Source organism: Salminus brasiliensis, chromosome 7, assembly GCF_030463535.1.
Source record: "Salminus brasiliensis chromosome 7, fSalBra1.hap2, whole genome shotgun sequence".
Lineage (NCBI taxonomy): Eukaryota > Metazoa > Chordata > Actinopteri > Characiformes > Bryconidae > Salminus > Salminus brasiliensis.
In genome coordinates this window covers 17,255,873-17,275,144 of record NC_132884.1, presented here as the reverse complement: position 1 = coordinate 17,275,144, position 19,272 = coordinate 17,255,873, and the positions used below count along the sequence as shown (strand labels likewise).

Sequence of the window (19,272 nt, the reverse complement as noted above, 5' to 3'; positions counted from 1 at the left end):
AATGCATGCCCTGCTATTCCAGCTAAGCTTTTTGTCTAGTGTTACCATCCTCCTGGGACAAATAAAACCAAACTTCCTCTCCAGCAGTGATGAGAGCTACACTGGCCATCCACAGTTTTGGGATTTGCATTTTCTCTTGGGTTGCTGTGTTAACTAACCTACATTAAAACAATACCCACTAAAAATAGCTAATTTGCTTATACTTTTATAATGGAAATTTGGTTGGTAAGTATGTAACACAATTTGGCAAGTATCACCAGATAAGTTTTTTTGGGTTTTTTTTTTGAGAGGTGTGTGTGTGTGTGTGGGGGGGGGGGTTATCCTTGCAAAAGGCTTCTAGTTCTGTTAAGTTCTTGGCCGTCTTGATACACTGCTCCATTGGGGTTTTATCCACAGTAGCAACCATCTTCTTTTCACCTTCTTTTCATCTGATGGTGTGATGTTTGTGTCTAGAATTTGATGGGATTTCATTGAATCTGTTCTTCCCTTTATCAGTCAACTGTTTCACTATGCCACTGGCTGCAACACAGACCCAAAGCATGATCAATCCACTCTCATGTTTAACAGTTGGAAAAGTCTTCTTTTCATGAAATTCTGCAACCTTTTTTTCTCCAAACACACCTTTACTCATTTTGTCCAGAAAGTTGTATTTTAATTTCATTACCCTACAGAACTTGTTTTCAACATATGTCAGGCTTGTTTAGATGTTTAGATTTTATTTCGATTTGATAGACTTTTTGGGGTGAGAATGTTGGGAAAAGCTAAGTATCTAACTTAACCTCCATCGTTTAGGTTAGCTGCCATTTCTTAATTCTATTATGAACTGAGGAAGTGTCTACCAGAAAACACTGTGCTATGTTCTTTTAGTCTTCTCCTGCTTTGTGGGCATCAATTACTTTAATTTTAAGAGTGCTAATCAGCTACTTAGATAACTGCTGATTGTTGAGACAAGGCTTGTGGCATATTTATTAAGCTTTAAAATTTTCATCAGCCTTCCTAAAGATTATTGAACAAGCCTGAAAAAACTAAACAAGCTAATTCAGGTCTTGTTTTAACCTTGTTTAAAAAATAAGAGAGCTCTAATCTTGCATTTTTAAGCTAAAACTGCAAAAAATATTTAAGCTAAAAATATAATACACTAGTCTCGCTTAAAATGGTTCTAGTAAAAGTTCTTCCCTAAATAAATCTGTAGTATTTTATTTGTTAATTTATTCAAATACAAATACAAGCAAGCATTTTGCTTTGAATTAAGCAGTGTACAATGTTAAAACTTTTGGAGACGGAGGAACCTTTTTAATGTGCTTTGAGAAACCTTCAAGGAGCCTTTTCTTCTAAATACCTTCTTGAAGGTACCTCAAAGCACCTTAAGCGGTTCTTCCATGGTTTCAAATTCAGAACACCTCCAAAAGTTCTTATGCTTTAACAGTGAGACTGCAATGGTTTATGAACAAGAGAAATAATTCAGTGCATTTACAATAAAAATAGCCTTTTGGACATTTCTGACCCTATCCTGCCCTACATAATTTCATGGTTTGACCTTCAGTGTTGTGGTCTGTCCTCCCTAAAACATTTGCATACCCCAGACCATGGGAACAGCCTGTTTGGCGCTTCCACTGAGTCGCGGCCCACAAACCGTCTGAGTCGGTTCCCAGCTACACACTGCTAAAAGCGTAAATGTTAATGCACACACTCTGGAGCAGAGTGGTGGAAATAAAGCCTTGCTCTGTCCCAAAACTCAAGCTGCCCCACCCCCTTTTCTCAGGACTGCATTCCTGACGTCTGCAGGCCCGGGAAACTTCACAGTGCACAGTGTTGAAGCAGATAATGTGAACAGTGTTGTGCTGCAGTACCAATCTGGTACAGAAACTCCTCCACCTCTTACTTACAGACACCAGATCCAAATCACTTACAGTGCTGAACAGAGAAATCCAGTTCAGAACCCCCATATCATACAACCTCCTTTCAGATTCAGGGCCTGTAGAGTTTAGCAGAACTTTGAATGGGCTAACCTGATCAATGGGAATAAGTTTAAAACTTAAAGACTGAATTCTGTCCCAGCTCCACTGCAACCCCACAAACTTCAGTACACTGCAGCCTAATTCCTGTCCTAACTGCCCTGCAGCCTAAGTTCTTATCCACCTTACTGCAGCCTGACTAAATCATGTCCCAACTCTACTGCAGCCTGACTAAATCATGTCCCAACTCTACTGCAGCCTAAGTTCTTATCCACCTTACTGCAGCCTGACTAAATCATGTCCCAACTCTACTGCAGCCTGACTAAATCATGTCCCAACTCTACTGCAGCCTAAGTTCTTATCCACCACTACTGCAGCCTGACTAACTCCTGTCCCAACTTTACTGTAATCTGACTAAATCCTGTCCCAACTTCACTGCAGCCTAAGTTCTTATCCACCACTACTGCAGCCTGACTAAATCCTGTCCCAACTTTACTGTAGTCCGACTAAATCCTGTCCCAACTGCACTGCAGCCTAAGTACTGTCCCACCTCTACTGCAGCCTGACTAAATCCTGTCCCAACTTTACTGTAGTCCGACTAAATCCTGTCCCAACTGCACTGCAGCCTAAGTACTGTCCCACCTCTACTGCAGCCTGACTAAATCCTGTCCCAACTTTACTGTAATCTGACTAAATTCTGTCCCAACTCCACTGCAGCCTGACTAAATCCTGTCCCAACTTTACTGTAGTCCGACTAAATCCTGTCCCAACTCCATTGCAGCCTAAATCCTCTCCCAACTGCACTGCAGCCTAAGAAATCCTGTCCCAACTCCACTGCAGCCTAACTAAATAAGCTAATTCTTTGCTCTTATGCTAATTTACATTGTTTAAGGTAGTAAAAATAAGATGTAATAATGACGAAGAAAAGCTAAAGCAGTGCTACCACTTCAAGGTGTTGCACTGAACGTGGGAGACCGGCTATGAGAAATATCTCAAATATGCAACATGAACTCGTCTGAAACTTGAGAAATGATATCCTAACCCATGTGAATAGTTGTTTCGTCAGGTTCAGAGAAACATTCAAAGCTGTTGATTTTTGTAACATGAATGTATGTAGTACGCACAGGTGAAAAACCTTCAAGATTGTGGTCTCTCGCTCTGTCCCTGCTTTATTAGATTTCTTTGGATACGCTCCAGTGGATCCTGTTCCACCATCTGCCTCAAATCAACTGTATGACCTGGTTCTTCTTGACCCTGAGCTGCGCTCAAGCTTGTTTTCTGCCTCATGGTCAGCTGTGAAAATGCAGAAAAGAAATATTTGCTCACTTTTGTTTGTCGGGTCAAGTGGCAATGACCTTTGCCTCACTGGTGCTCTTAAAAGGCCACTTGCTAAGATTTACAGTGGGGGTCATGGACTGCTAACTGGTGCCAACCTTTTCCCTCTCTGCTCTGACAGGAAGCATTGGGCCTGTGTTTGGGGCTATATTTAGCCACCCGCTGCAGGGCTGAATGGCCTTGACTCATGCCATCAGCTTTTCTTTCAATGCTTTGTCCCCTGGTTTACGCACAGCCAGCAGTTAGCCATGAGCACGTTGACGTTAGCTAGCGTATATGGCTCACTCTCCCTCTCAGACTCTCTGCTATTTTTGGCTCAGTGAGGGCCCTTGTTATCTCCTGTTTTGTGTAAAGACACAAGCCCCCGGAGGCCCGGTCGTCAGGCATAGCGCAGCTGCCGTAGGGACCGGAACAGAATTCTCCTGTTGTCAGAGCACATGATTGCACATCTATTTTTGGTTGGGGTTGGAAACCCAGGGTGTGGGCTGTTTTCACTGGGCTCTGTGTTTTACTGTTGGCAAAACAAAGGAGGATGAGGTTGGACTACTCCATCAACCCCCTATCTCACTACGATGTGCTTATTGTACAAAACATTTTGCTAACGGCGCATGTTTTTTATCAAACAGTGGAATTGCAACATGACAAAACTTGTTGGCACACACAGAGGAATCGGGACACTTTGTTCTAAATACATTGTGTTCTTTTTGTTGATGTTGATGTCTTGCCGTTATTGAAGGAAAAAAAAAAAGTCGGTCAGCCTGACGTCAGCTTTCACACTACTATGATGATAAATCGGGTCGTCTTATTGAAAGACTGCTGTGCTATTTTTGCTTTAGTGTCAAAAAGTGCAGTGCACAGGGTATATGTGGGTCTCTCTGTGCCTGTTAGTGCTTATTTGCAGAAGCTACAGTATGCATGAGGAAGCCTAAATGCATTGTTTACCCTTCAATCTGTACAATGCTCTGTGCAGATGTTGCTATGCAAATTGTAAAGACTGGTCTATTTTAGGCTTGGAGCTAATATAGCCAGAGTGGGCAGAGTATTGGTGGGACTGTGCGTTCAGTAGTCAATCACATAGAATCGCAGTCATCAAAGAAAACAAAAAGACAACCATGACACTAAAATCATCAATCTGAGCTGTAAGTGCAGCCACAATGTGCACCATCATTTCCTCTTAACGTTACCATCAGTGTCACGGTCCCATGCCCACGTCAAGCACAGTGTGACCAAGAACGCGCTAACTAGAAGTTTCCCTGACCTACAAAACGATGCCAACGCTTCCCACGCTACCCAAAATACTCAAGGCAACGGCAACGTTGTCACACAGCAAGTTATTTTATTAAATTCCTCCAGAGTTTTACATTTCAACATAAATACAAATCATTAAATTAACACAGAAAAAATGGAAAACTGACAAACATCCACAGAAAGATAGGCTTTAAAAGTAGCTTTTTCTTCCCTCTAAAACCAGTTAAGACTCCCTTTTAAATAGTTCAAATAATTAAAGACAACATTAACACGTCATAAGTTAAAAATTCCTCTTTGAATCCCCCAAAAAAGTATTTTCCAAAACTTTTGCTGAGGACTTGCTCAGCAGTCCATCTGTTAGCCTGCTCATGCTGAGCTGTGCTCAGGCCAGTTCAATCCGGCCTGGTTGGGTACACTCCATTCTTTCAGTTCATACTGTTCCTTTCCTGCACATCGAGTGCCAGCGAGCAATCACATGATTCAGTTTCCGGTACAGTCTCTTTTTGTTTCCCGGCTAAAGGCAGGCGCTGTCATTCCCTGGCAGCAGCATTGTTAACACACTGCTGACTCACGCTCCCTGTTCTTGGCCCCACCGTGCCTGCCCCTCCGGCCTGAAAGAAAATCCACTCTCCTCGTCTTTGGATTCGGATTACGTTCCCATGTTCCTTACACAATCTGTCGATCCCCAGATCCTGTCATTTCCCTCTGCGGTGGCGTAAAGGTGATCCAGGGCGATTCGGCCGAGGCAGTTTGCAAATACAGTGCAGTAGCTTGTGCAACGTGTGACACGGCATGTTACTCTTGTCTCATCGCTCAGGCAGGTTGATGACCGGCACCCACTGATCCAAACACCGGCTGTCCTTGCAGAAACGATTGAGCTTGCTGAGGGCTGGGTCTTTGCATGCAGATGACTGTGGTTTCTGCAAAAAAAAATGCACAGACATGAATTAATGAATTGTAAATGATCTATTGAAAAGCTTGCACAAAAAAGCATCTGCATCCATTTCTTATTATCCAGAATGCTGCAGTCAGGGGAGCTACACTTCACTAGTAAACTAGGGCCACACAGCAAGTCTGGCAGGGAGTGACTCAACTGCCGCTTGCTAACTTACGAGAAGATGTTTTCACAAGATCCCGTCCTAATTTGCAAAAAAAAGGTGGTCACTTCACAGAGCTTTTCTTCCAGGAAGCGCTGTTTGCACAAGTGGCCCCACAGGAAGTCCTGTGAAGTCTGCCAAAGGCGGCCACACGAGCTCGCTAACTGGAGGCAGATCACTCTGTATGGCTGCCAATTTACCACAGCTCCAGACTGACTGGAATTCCACATCACAGACAGCGGAGCAGATCAGGGAACTTAACTACTGAAAGCCGGCCGTCTTCAAAGGCTGTGGCTGAAGCTAAGCTCCATCAGCCCAGTCAGTCTTCTGGCAATGAAAAAGCTTGCAGTGCCAGGAATTTCCAAGAAAGCCTCCAATTCAAGAGCAGCTGGGTCCAAACCTACATAATGCACGGGAATCCACGCCCATTGTCTCAAGATGTTACGCAGGAGATGCAAGTGGACTAGATGAGCCAAGTACACGTGATACGGCTCTGAGAAATGGTAAAACTTTAATTGATCTGCGCTCCCCTGAGGCTACTGCGGGGTGGATGAGTCAGGGACAGAAAACGAAACGTACGGTGACTAATACACAGTGCAGGTCCATGGGCTCTCCTCCAGGTTTCACCCCCTCCAGGATCTCAGCAAGGCGCCTCATGTTGTTCACACGCAAGATATTGATGTCGTTCTCACAGCAGAAAGCTTGGATAAGAGTGAAATGGATCTGAAGGGCTACATCGTGGACATCATCCTCGTCTGTGGCCAAGAGGCACAGCACCACGTTGTCTGGATCCCTGCAAAAGACACGGGGTGGACCAAAGTGTTAGGAATGATAATCACAGTAAAGACCTTTCAGAACGTGCAGGGGTATTCAGAATTAGCATATGCATTACAGGAACTTAGAAATGCATTGTCTACTTACACATTTAGTGACTTTGCAGCCTCATAGACTCCCACAGTGATGCAGCCCTGGGGCAGAGCTGCAGTCAGCACCTCTTCCAGTGCCTTGACCACTGAGGCCATCCTGCAGAGCAAGGAGAAAAATCAAAAACTGTCAGATGTGCTAATTTACCCTCGGTAAGAGTTAAAAAAGTACCTATAGTGAACCATTTACAATGTCTTAGCGTTTAAATGGAACTAATACACCATGCATTAGTTCTAGCTATTGCAGAAGAGTGAGGAGAGACGTGAAGCCTCGTGACGCCGGTGTCTGCAACCTTGTCGTAAGCATGCAAAAAAGTACATTTCTCCACAATATGTGAAAATGTATCAATGCAACGTATTGAGATCCTAAAAGGATGCATTTCAAAATTGTATAAAATAGAACAAAAAGTAGCAAAAGAGGCTAAAATGAGCCCATGCAGTAAACACGAAGCCTTAACGTGAACTAAAAATGCAGAGGTTTGTTACATTTCAATCGCTTCAGAGACGTTTTACCGTCCTCAGAGTATCTAAAGCGACGAGATGTAGCTAAATAGCTCGTCTATCGCGTTTCCAAATACATAAATAAAGGGATCTGTACCTTTCTGAGGCGTTTTCCCCGCTGAACTCCTCCAGTGTCATCCTGCACATCAGGCTACAGCTCCAGTGACTGACTGGACTCCGCTCGTGAGCGCGTAGTGAGAGTGCGAGCCCGGGGGAGGGCGGGGCTATATCCGCTCCTCCATTTGCATACTGGCCTCTCATTGGGCGGCTGTGAAAACGAGGTCGAGTGGCTCTACAGCAGCGCCTGTGGCTGAGAAGTGTATTACACCTAAACCCCCAGAATACGATTTCTACCATTTTAATGATCACATTTCATGTGCACATACATTATAGATGATATATGACGCTCCGTACATATTTATGCTTATTAAGGCATTACTATTCCGTTGTATTTAAACTATAAGTATAGATTTTGATTTGTAATGAAAAATAAAATTATATAAAATATATGAATAAAAAACTATTATAACTCATTTATAACTATTATAACTAATTGTCTCTTCGAAACTGCATTTGAAGAGTTCTAAATATTATTTATAAAAAATATTATTTGAGCACATTGGCTACAAAAGCCTCTTTATATGCTGGGTGATTTGTTGTGAAGCATAGGGCGACCCCGTGTGGTGTTTTATGAATTTGCATGGTTGGTCCACTTAATAAAAAAATATACAACATACAGTACATTACATTACAACGGTAATTATTACTGACGGAAACGGAAATCCCCCAGACTGCAATTCACAACACACCCGTGTGAGGCCTCTTATGACCTGACCCTGACTGTCCCATATGATCCGTTCCTGGCTCATATTACCGAGCATACACTGTCCAGCATGACCCAACAGTCTGTCCTACAGCACCTAAAACACTCATGGCTCATGTGACTAAATGATGTGGCTTGGAAAACATCACATCTCTACATCTGGTCAAACCTGCAGATTTCTGTGAACCACATGCATGGCCCACAGGGTCCTATTTTTGTGTTGATTCGATGCACATCACTGAGACATGCACTTCTACGACTGACTAATAAAAGGCCAAACACGGACCAGTCTGCAGGCTGGGATAAGCAGAAGATTACCTAGCTTTATTTAATGAAAAAAAGCACATGCTGCACAAAGTTGTGACCTTCCAGGACAAGACTGGGAACTGAATTCGGCCCAACATCGTTCCTGCGGCCTGTTGATATCCCTCCCATTACCCCAAAAAATGGCAAAAAAAATCTAGAGCTGTCTTTTCCTCACTGAACGTGGATAAAAAAATCTCAAATTTTGTAGATTTTTTTACATAAAAAAATAATTAATGTTTTTTATACAGCAAATAAGTTAGTTAGGACTCTGGGTACCTGACTGCGGACTGACTGGGATTCTGGATACCGAGCGCTGATTGGCTATTAGTGCTCCTCGACGTCTTAAATGAACGTCAGTTTAACAGTGTCTAAAAGCCTGTCAGCAGTGTTGACATGTTAATACAGCCCTGTGTATGAAGAACATGAAGAATATGTACAGATAATAGTTTAACACAAGCGCTTCTGGGGGCCCTTCACTCTGGACTCGCTCGGGAGCGCCCTCTACCGTCTGACCAAACCAGAACCCCTCGATCAAGTGGTACCTCTACTCATTATACTGTAAGTTCTCTGATCTCTGATTGATGGAGCAGCTGGGTTGAGTCAGAAAGTAGCAGGAGAGGAAGAGATGCGAGCAGGGGCGCTGCCACAGATTTTGAGCCCCATGAAAACATTACATTTTTAGGGCCCCTGTCAGTCATATGCTTGCCTATATACTAAACGTCCCCCTAATGGGGGCCCAGGAGTGCAAGGGGCCCTCTGTGTCACACACAACTTTAAACAGTGTCTTTTACACACTGTCGGCAGATCGTACATGAAAAGGTGGTGTGGTGCCACATCTGCTCAGGACACCGTGATGTTAAGAGAGACACAAGCTGCACTCCAATCTAATGGGGTCCCTAAGCAGTACACGTCACAGTGTGCATGGCGAGTGAATGAAGGGAACTGCATTTAGATAAATCCATGAGACAAAAAACAAACAAACAAACAAACAAACAAATAAATAAATAAGAGACTAAACCATGGCAGTGAGTATTGCTGGAATATTAATGACGTGACCCAAAGGAACTAAGGGAATTCTCAGTTAAAAGTGTGTTCATCTCAATACCGGTTTCATCTGCTTCCTCAAGAAGCAGCAGGAAAGCCCTTCTAGATGATGCAAATGAGCATCTTGCCAATCTGCAAAGTGGACTGAAATGCTTGTCCACTTTGAGCTGCAGTGACAATGTGGCCATTAGTGAGCCTTTCCAAGCCATATTTGCCACCGCAAATGACAGAACCTATTAATGAGATGCATGAAAATACTGCTACCGCCAGAGATGAAGGATACTCTAAAAACAGAGGCGACTTTCAGGCTCACCCCCACTACTCTGGACGACTTCCTGAAGCAGACTGAGAAGATTCAACCTATATTTGAACCTATATTTGGCCTTGATGGATTAATGTTGTATTTTTGGAGGTTTCTAATGGAGTTGAGTCTGGTCAAGATCATCCTCTGACTGGAAGCAAGGACGTTGCTCAGCACCTGCCCTTTGTAACCTTGACCAAGATTCTTAATTTCTTGCGAAGGTGTATGGATGTCTATGATGCTAGACCAAGCTTCCACCTCTTGTCAAGCTCATTCAGTCGATCTGCAGGGATTATTGATCATATTCTGCTGAGTTGGGAAGAACATCTGGAGCTCTTTATCATGTGGAGGCTCTCAAAATCTGCTGGATTAGAAGCTCTTAGTGACGGCTTAGTTGAGGAAGTATTAGAATGGATAACTTTTTTTCCAGAAAAAATTTACATGGAAGATGGAGTGCAGGATCTGATGAGAGGGTCTACGAGGGTTTTAGGATCTTCAACAATGGACACCAGATGCCTAATCATCTCATTATGCATCTGATTCTGCAGATTTTGTCGACAGAATAGTCAGTTGTGTGCCCAGTGTGGATGCCACTGTGTCTTCTGTGCCCTACCTTCAGAGCTCAGATCTTCAGACTATACGCTTTTTTTGCAAAAGATCTTGACATGGAAGAGGAGGTTGATGAATGAAATTAGGATTCTTAATCCCTAATTCAGATCTTAATCTGGTGTATTCAGGTGTTGTCAGTAATACATTCATCTCATCCATCTCTTGCCTCTCAAGACAGCCTGTCCCAACTGGTACTTATGTTAGGGCTCATCTCTCAAGCTTCAGTACAAGACAGTATTATAAACATCCAGGTTCTTACAAATGGTTTGAAATACATTGAGAAACATGTTGTCTCAATGTATTTGGTAAAAATAGTTTTTCTTAATCATAAGAGCAATAATTACAATAGTGTTTATTTATTATTACAATAGGTATTACTGATAATACGTATGTGTAATTACATGTAGCAAATCAGTATAAGTAATAATAAATAAATAAATGAATTACATAGAAGTATAGTGAGTATAGAAGACATACTAGTGATACATTTATATCGACATATACATATAGACATATGTTGTGAGCACGTCCGATCAGTGAGAACAGAGAGGGTCTACGAGCGGCCTGCTCCTCCGACACACGCGCCTCTGTGGCATCATAGATGATCTAGTAGCCATAGGAACCATGACCCGCAGCCTCCCTACTGTACCAGCTCACAACGATGAACACACAGGAGACACCCCCCCCCCTCAGTGCTCTGGAGGGGACTTTGCTGCAATTAAAAAAACAATACTAACAAATGTCCAGACCACAGCACTTGTCCGGTTACATTGTGTGGTCAGCTTTGATCTATTTATCTTTTCGATCTGTCTATGTTATAAAGGGCCCTCTGCACTGCCTCTGCTACACCATGTCCCAAAGGGTCATGACAAATATATATATATATGTATATATATATATTTTTTTTTAAATAACATTGAACAATAAAGAGAAATGGTATTACACTGGTAAAAGCGATTTTTATATTAATGTATTTTCATAGTTACTCCACCAATACTAGGTTAATCCATTCATTGGTCGATAAAGGCCTGGGCACTCCAGCATAGTGCACAATATCTATCTCCCATCAAATCACTCTAAAAAATGTTAAAACACCTCAGCCTTAATCTTCCTTTATTTAATAATTTATATTTTTCTGGCCCAGGGAGAAAAAAAATACTTTTTTATTATTTTTTATTTATTTATTTATTTATTTATTTTTTACAATTTTTTACAAAAGTGCACATAGCGAATCAAATGTAATATTTCTTATCACCCTAATTACCTTTAATCATCCTGCTACGGCGGTTCAGGCTATCCAAACATCCTGCCTGTGCGTCTACTGGGAGCACTGTCTCTATAACCCGTAAACTAGCTCTGGCCTGAAAGCGCCCATGCTCATAGTGAGAGTTTGAGGTCAAGCGGTGAGTGTACTGCTCCCCCTACTGACCAAACAACCGGACAGATTTCAGTGTGAAATAAACACATTAAATAAACACTGTTTTATACCGCAGTGATGAGACGCTTTTACAGTCAGACCGCTGGACGGTGAACGAGACAGAGAGAGGCCGACCACCCGAAATCCCGTCCACAGAGAAGCCTGACCTACTCAAATCTACTCACACCGCTTTGACATATTTTCATCATGTTAGTCGAACTCGTCTGTCCACCAAAAGAGAAAGGATGGATCCTTTTAAACACATCCGTCATCATTAAACATCAGAGAGTGACGCGCTTACATCTGGGATATTCTAATTGACTGCTAGTGTAATAATAATAATAATAATAATAATAATAATAATAATAGTAATAATAACAATGGAAATGATAACATTAATAATGATAATAAAATATAATAATTGTTAAATAAAAGCTGTCTGTCTTTAAAAGTAACGAACTTGCCAAATTTTATATTAACCTTGTATTATATTAATGATTTTAACAACAAAACATCTGGTGTAGTGAATATAGTTTTCTTGCCTGCTAAATATCATTCAGTGGAGAGACTTTTCCCCATGTTTTGATCATTTCTTGATTGAATTGAATCTTTTTTCCACAGGTGTTTCCAGCTTCATTTCCTTTAAATATTTGCTCCATTTTCTTTATTTGCCTTACACTGCTGTATGTATATTATTACTCACGTCTCACGTTTTTCTTCTTCTGTTTTTATTTTATTATTTCAAAGCAATGTTCATTGTACCTCTACGATGCTTTTTACTTGAATACAAATGTTTAATAATGTTTATTAATAATAATAAAAACATGTTAAATTAGTGCCCTTCCTAAAATGGCGGCTTGAGCTTTCCTTTTTGTGGCGTTTCCTTTAAATGTTCCTGACGGTAAGCGCCTCGGAGCTCAGTGGTTCCGCACGACGTGGCATTACAGCTCCACTAATGGAGAGAGAGGGAGGGAGGGAGGGAGAGAGACATAGAGAGCGCGCGAGAAAAAGAGAGAGAGAGAGAGAGAATCATGCCGCTGCTCTCCTGTACTCTTTAGTGGTGGAAGATGTAAGTTACTCTGCTTTTGAATTAGTTTTAATGATTTTAAATATGTAACTGTAACATTACTCGCATAAAGAGCTTCTTTCGTTTGAATGATTTATTTGGTATTTTATTAGTTCAGTTCGTAGATGTGTCTTTTGAACTCCAGCGGTTTTCACAGCTGTACTGCAGCCTGTAGTACCACATCTGGAGAACGTTTTAAAAGAGCAAACTTCCTGATGTTAGTCCTTTAGGGGGGAGCAGAGGGAGCATAGTCCCAGTGTGCTGGACTTTGGGCAGGTCCATGGGTCACTGCTGTCAGGGCTGTGTGTGTGTGTGTGTGTGTGTGTGTTGATTTGAATGTTATGATGTGGCAGTGTGTACTTTGAGACAGGAACCAGAAGCAGTGATTGCTCAGCTGTGATTGTGGACATTGCCTTTGCTTCCATCACTGTTCTGTTTCAGAGCAGCCTGATGAAGTTCAGAGAGGGGTTATTATAGCCTTGTCTTTTCTAACAGGCGAGACGAAGCTCAACTATTGGTTTGTACAATTTCATCATCATTTCATCCTTTTCTGTATCTTACTATTGAGTTAGTCTGGTTGAGATGTGTACAGCATTTCCACATCAGGCATTACTGTTACAGCTGTTACTGCTTTACATTGAAAGGGTCTTCATTTTCACATAAAGCTAGAACACTGTTAGAAGAGGAGTGCTGACCTGCACTGAAGGGGTATATTTGATTCATGTGGAAACGGGATGTAAACATTTGAATCTAGTGAACTGAGCTTACTCAGCAACTTTTAAATGAGTGATGTCTATTAACATCTTAGAAAGTAATTAAAAATATATTAATATTCTAGCTTAGATCTCATGAAAAGTTTCAGTTTCCCCATCAGCAATTTTTTCTCCTTTCTTTTCTGTTCCGTGTTTATAGCGTGTCACTCGAATGCCCCCTTTTTTACAGGTGCTTTTAGGGGCAGTGGTGGCTCAGCGGTTAGAGCGCCGGGATATCGATAACAGGGTTGTGGGTTCGATTCCCGGGCTCGGCAAGCTGCCACTGTTGGGCCCTTGAGCAAGGCCCTTTACCCTCTCTGCTCCCCGGGCGCTGGAGTTGGCTGCCCACCGCTCTGGGTGTGTGTGTGTGTACTCACTGCCCCTAACACGTGTGTGTGTGTGTGTGTGAGTGTGTGTTCACTACCAGATGGGTCAAATGCGGAGGACACATTTCGCTGTACAGTCCACACTGTACAGTGACGAATACGTGCACCTTTTAAAAGGCTAACCTGACCCACACAAGGTTATAAAAGCTGAAGAAAAACAAAGGCTGCTTCTGCTTCTGTCTGGTCAATAAACAATCACTGCAGTCAGAAACAGCTGATAAGCGATGACTCAGATTACTAACAGACTACAGTTAAGGGGAATATTATCATCACACATATATTGAGTGAGGAGTGAGCAGAAGTCAGTGCAAACAAAACCCAGCACACAGTAACACACAGTACACAAATACACACAACTTCCTGCCGATGCTGAGATGGATGCCTATGAATAAACATATTTAAAATGTAGAAATTGAGACTACGTCTGCTTGGATTAACATTACAGCGAGCTTTTTTTTTTCTACACAGTTACAAATGAGGACAAATAAATAAAATACAGCATCCTTTTTTCAACTTTTTTTCATTTCCCAGAGGACAAGAACACAATACACAATGTCTGTGTGAAAGAGCAGTCAAGTTTAAAGACCTGTCAGATGCAAAGGTGTGTGAAAAGTAAACGTTAGTGATGTCTGAGATAACATAGTTAAAGCTATTGCTGTGTTAATAATGGTTAATAACAGCGAGATGAGAAGAGATGCATGAAGATAATATACATTAATGAATTAACTAAGATTCACCTATATTCTACCTTACAATGGGAAAGAGAGCCAGATGAACACTTATATGTGGTTTCTGATGAATGCTCTCTTCAAATACACTGTTGGAATGAAGGATATTTTCCCAACAAAGACCATGTCTGCTTATGTCTGGTCTTTCATATATTTGGTTTTCATATAATGTGGATTGCCAGTATTTAATCAATAGGGACAGCCCCTTCCAAATGTTAATAGCAACAACAGACTATCCAACAATTAAGTAGACGACAACAAACTGTAAAGACAAAACAGTAAACAGTGTAAAAGGACAAAGAAGCAGTGTCAAACATGTGGATCTTTGTAGATGTGATTTCTGTTTTGATACTGCAGCTAACACTGTGGAGGTGTAACACAGTGGCAGCATCTCTCTGTTTTACTCCAAATATCTGAACCGAAAGTGAGTGTGGTCACTATTAAATCAGAATTTCACAGTGTGATCTGTCTTTTTTTCGTAGGAGTGTGTCTCTCTAGTGTGAGCCTCTGTCGCTTAACACTAAGCTAATGATGGAGTCCAGAGGGCATGGCTGGTACGGACCTGGCCCGCAGTACCACCCCTCAGGCCAGTCACCGCGCCACAGAGACAAACATGACCCCTATGCGTCTCATTACCCTGCACAAGGGCATTACCCTCCTGCAGACCCTAGAGAAAGAGAGAGAGAGAAACAGTGGTACCCTCCGGACCCCCGTTATGGGCAGTATTTGACAGGTCCTCCAACTAGACCAGAGTTTATCCCTGGGTATACCAGCATTCCACAGCCCAGCCAAGGTTATGGACCAAACCATGCTCGTCCACACTCGAGGTAACTACAGGGATGAGTGTTGCTTTTTCTCTGTTTAGGAATTTCATTCTGCTGTTTATAAGTGTATTATCTATTTTTATGAATTTGTACATTCATGTGCACAAGTCAGAGATCACCTACCTTTAATTTCCAGCAATTCTTTATCGTTGAAAGGAAAGAAAGAAGAGTTTTGAGGAGATTTGATAGAAGATAATCCACTTGTTAAAGGAAAAGGAAAGGAGTTAGGAGTTTAAAATATTATTAATAGATTACAAAGAAAATGAGACCCCTCATGATTATGTAAGACCCCTGGTAGACCAGCACAACTCTCTCAACACTGAGTCTGAAAAGATGTGGAACTGGTCAAGAAGCTCTTGCTCATTCTTTTAGGACTGAACCTTAGTAAAGCATGGAACAGAAAAATATCCATGCAGATTCCTTACAGACAGCCGTAAAATAAATGACAGCTTATTTCTGCACAGTACTGTAGATATTTACATAAATGACTGTATATAATACACTTGAGACATTACTTGTGTGTTTATTTCAATAATTATGCACATGTCTATTGCTTGATTCATAAATGTTTTACAGCTTCTTAAGAAATTCTGTGGAGTTGTTTTTATTGGTTTTGGGTTACTGAATGTAGTAATTCCTAGCTATTAAATGCCTTGACATTGGCTTCAATGCATGATGTTATCCATCATGCCTTAGATGAATGCATATCTAACTGGTGTCATCTATTTAGACAGGCGTATGATTATCCTCCCCAGAACTACTGGGACTACAGGGACGACTATGGATATTATGATCATTACAGAGGCCCTTATGGATACCCAGGTATGTGTGTAATACCATCAAAGCTTGGGTTAGAGTAGAGGTGGGTGATAAAAATGTAATACTATGAATGAAAAATTAAGTTTTATATGTAGTTAATAGAAAGAGGAATGGGAGGATAAAACTAATCATTCAGATATGAAATTCATGAAGCATGCAGTCGGCCAGTGTTAACGATACCCACAAAATGCACATGATTACATACAGTGGCCTAATTTATCACAATAACAATTTCATAAGGCGCACAAGTCCAGCTCAATCCACTCTTGTCGATTTACTTCAGATGCCGGTGGATGGCCAGTGCAGGATGGCTGGCGGTCAGAGGGGCATCAAGGCAGAGGGCGCGAGCAGGAATGGACTGCAGCCACATATTCAGACCAGCAAGGGTCAGTACTCACACTCACACACTCATTTACTCACACAGCCTCTCTATTCACATATGCACACATGCAATCATGGATATGTTTAAACTCTAAACATTAATGGGTTCATAGGTGGAATTTAGGTGGAAATCGTAATGAGAAAAAAATGGCCACTCCACCTGCAGCTGCTTGTGTACAGTACTGTGATTAAAAGTCTAAGCATCAGAGAACAAATGTAAAGCTATTCATCTGGACAGTAGGTGCTGAGTTGTTAAACGCTCTAACAATACAATAAATGCAAATGAACAGTATTGGGATTTGATGTGTGTGTGTGTGTGTTAAATTATCAATTTGCAAAGCTCTCCCTGAGGAAGTCCAATGTTTACAGTTGCCTTCCTAAAACTATCTGTTCAGTCCTTTATTAAGGTAAACCAGTGGTGCTGCTGGGGGAACGCAACAAATCTATAATGTACTTCCAACCAACCTATCAATAACAAACCATGCTTACCACTGACTACTTTATTTACGTTGGTTTGTGTGTATTCTAGTATTAGATTCCTTTCAAAAGCGCCCTCCCATACCCTAGACCCGGATAAAATAGACTTACTTTGCATATGAAGGGTAATACTGTATGTTTTTTTATTTAGGCATGATTAGATGTGCCTTAATTGATTAATAAAATGATTGAAATGATTTGAAATGATTAAAATGACTATATGTTTGTAAAAGAATAAACAAACATGTGTTGGGGGAGGTTGGCAGAATGTGGAATGTGACAGTATCCACATATGACATATCATCATATGCTTTTCTAAGCACTGATCAGCTTCAGGTTTCATTACAAACAGTGTAATTAGACTGATTTAATGGAAGAGTATCTGAATAGTAGTTTATTAGAATCTGTCGCTACTGATGCTTTTAGTCTGTGATTACATGTATTGTGATAAATATTGTGTATCGCAAAAAAAGTCTTTAAATATTGTGATATAGTATTTTTACTATATCACCCAGCCCTACGGGACACTCTGGTACTTTGAATGGTACTTTGAATGAGTTCACACTCACACATCTCAGTTACATACAAGCATATGTATGTCTCTTTATGGAGACGAACATTCTATGGCATCCTTCAAAGAACCATTTGAGGTCACAGGCTACTGCTGACCTGAGGTATGTATTTAAGGGGTCAATATCAATACTTGATAAAGGTAAGGTTTCTGAATGAACTCCGATTCCTGTCTGACAGGTATACCCCCAGAAGAGACAGTGCTCAGTATGATGGTGGTGTGTCTTTAAGAGAGCGCAGACATAGTGTGGCGAATGGAAATGGAGCTGGGGAGGTTAGTTGCATCCTGCCTTTGATTCTTGCATTTTATGCTCACGGCTGTCTTATATTCTTATTTTCTTCTTTCTTCTTTCTTATATGAATTATACTTCTCATATTGAATCATACTGAATGTCCATGCAATGTTTAGTGACTCCAGATCAAACCAAAGCCTTCTGCATTGCCTCTACTTGTGTCCACCACCAATGTTCTTTCACCTAAAGGTGTATGAACCTGGAACCCTGGCCAGTTCCAAAACCTCCGGCCTGTCGTCCAGCAGCTACGAACTCAGCCAGTACATGAACGGTGCGGAGCAGGCAGACGCTACACCTGCACTTCGCTCAGGTAGGTCAAGCTGGACCACGGCACAGCAAGTGCATCATCAGTATCCTCAGTGTATCAACAGAACGGTCAGGAGAAAAACAACATGATGAGTTTATGTCTTTTACAAAAACATTATAATCCACTCAATCAAGTATCTATTGCATTGTACACGTTGCATTTACAAAACGGCAGCAAGGATAGCATCTTAATTTTGAGAATAATGACTTTATAATACTGACTCTATTTTTTTTTCAAACAACAGAGGCAAAAAACAACGTTAGCAAGCCACCAGTATACATTTCTATGCAGGTAATACAGCTGTACGGTACTACACTATAACACAAAATCCACAGCAATGACAGCCTTGCGGCCTGTTGTAGTATCTAGTCATAAAAATATCTTACCTGTTCAGCAAGATCAAGAAAAAAGCCAACTCAGCATTACTTAATGAGTGGTCTGACTTTGGGGGATTGCTATTTCAGTGGCGCAAAGCAGGGGTATACGCGTATATCTGCCAAGATAGCAATGAATGTCTGACTGTTGGTGTCTACCTGTTTTCAGCTGTTGCTGTTGGAGCACCTGTGTTTTCCACTCCCAAGATAGCAATACTGAACACACCTAATTTCAAGACCACCACGCCCATCGGTGTATATATACTCACAAGCACTGTTACTATTTAAATGGCGAAGGCAGAATGCTTGAAAATAGACTGTTGACGGGGTGTAAGATAGCAATGAGCATTGCTTTCTAAAGCCTTCAGAAAGAAGGTTGTAGATCCAGATGATTCTGGGAGGAGATTTAAACCGTTCCACTGTCTGCAATATAATTTACAAGTGAAACAACTGCCAACACGGCCAGGTCAGGCCATCTTAGCATGTTCAGCCCAAGAGCAGACCATAAGATAAAGAATTCTCCTGCAGTCCTAAAATGTCATCACAGGAGTCTCTCACAAGAGACTGCACGCGTTTGAATTGCATCGGAGGAAGGTGGAAAGCCTTGTTTGAAAAACAGTTTTAATGTGTTCAGTTATATTACCTTCATCTCTTAATGTTGTTTAACCAAAGATCAAATGTCCATATGTTTAAATATATTAAAAAAGACAAAGGTTTTCATAGAGTGTCCTATTTT

General features: G+C 41.4%; 2 protein-coding genes across 3 annotated transcripts in view; one reads left to right on the top strand and one right to left on the bottom strand.

The window, feature by feature from the left end:
- Nucleotides 1–4,606: 4,606 nt before the first annotated feature.
- On the bottom strand, nucleotides 4,607–7,262 carry gadd45ab (growth arrest and DNA-damage-inducible, alpha, b). Its single transcript, XM_072682969.1, has 4 exons — nucleotides 7,157–7,262; nucleotides 6,557–6,658; nucleotides 6,215–6,428; nucleotides 4,607–5,458 (listed from the first exon to the last, which is right to left on the bottom strand). The coding sequence occupies exons 1-4, from the start codon at nucleotides 7,204–7,206 to the stop codon at nucleotides 5,345–5,347; spliced, it is 480 nt and encodes a 159-aa protein (XP_072539070.1). The 5' UTR covers nucleotides 7,207–7,262; the 3' UTR covers nucleotides 4,607–5,344.
- A 5,319-nt stretch (nucleotides 7,263–12,581) lies between these two features.
- The window catches only part of sec16b (SEC16 homolog B, endoplasmic reticulum export factor), a 29,622-nt gene continuing 22,931 nt past the window's right edge, over nucleotides 12,582–19,272 (top strand). The window contains exons 1-7 of one of the 2 annotated variants that reach the window (XM_072682966.1): nucleotides 13,127–13,142; nucleotides 14,295–14,364; nucleotides 14,974–15,318; nucleotides 16,046–16,137; nucleotides 16,418–16,520; nucleotides 17,743–17,836; nucleotides 18,045–18,165. In XM_072682966.1, coding sequence (XP_072539067.1) covers nucleotides 15,020–15,318; nucleotides 16,046–16,137; nucleotides 16,418–16,520; nucleotides 17,743–17,836; nucleotides 18,045–18,165 — 709 coding nt within the window. In that variant the 5' untranslated portion in view covers nucleotides 13,127–13,142; nucleotides 14,295–14,364; nucleotides 14,974–15,019. Of the gene's footprint in view, nucleotides 12,629–13,126; nucleotides 13,143–14,294; nucleotides 14,365–14,973; nucleotides 15,319–16,045; nucleotides 16,138–16,417; nucleotides 16,521–17,742; nucleotides 17,837–18,044; nucleotides 18,166–19,272 lie in introns of those variants that run through there. The other variant, XM_072682968.1, reaches the window with a different exon arrangement.

Coding starts and splice junctions, on each gene's coding strand:
- gadd45ab (XM_072682969.1), bottom strand. CDS start 7,206: ATGTGCAGGATGACACTGGAGGAGTTCAGCGGGGAAAACGCCTCAGAA. Junction 6,659..7,156: donor GGGGAAAACGCCTCAGAAAG/GTACAGATCCCT, acceptor CTTGCTCTGCAG/GATGGCCTCAGTGGTCAAGG. Junction 6,429..6,556: donor GCTGCAAAGTCACTAAATGT/GTAAGTAGACAA, acceptor TGTCTTTTGCAG/GGATCCAGACAACGTGGTGC.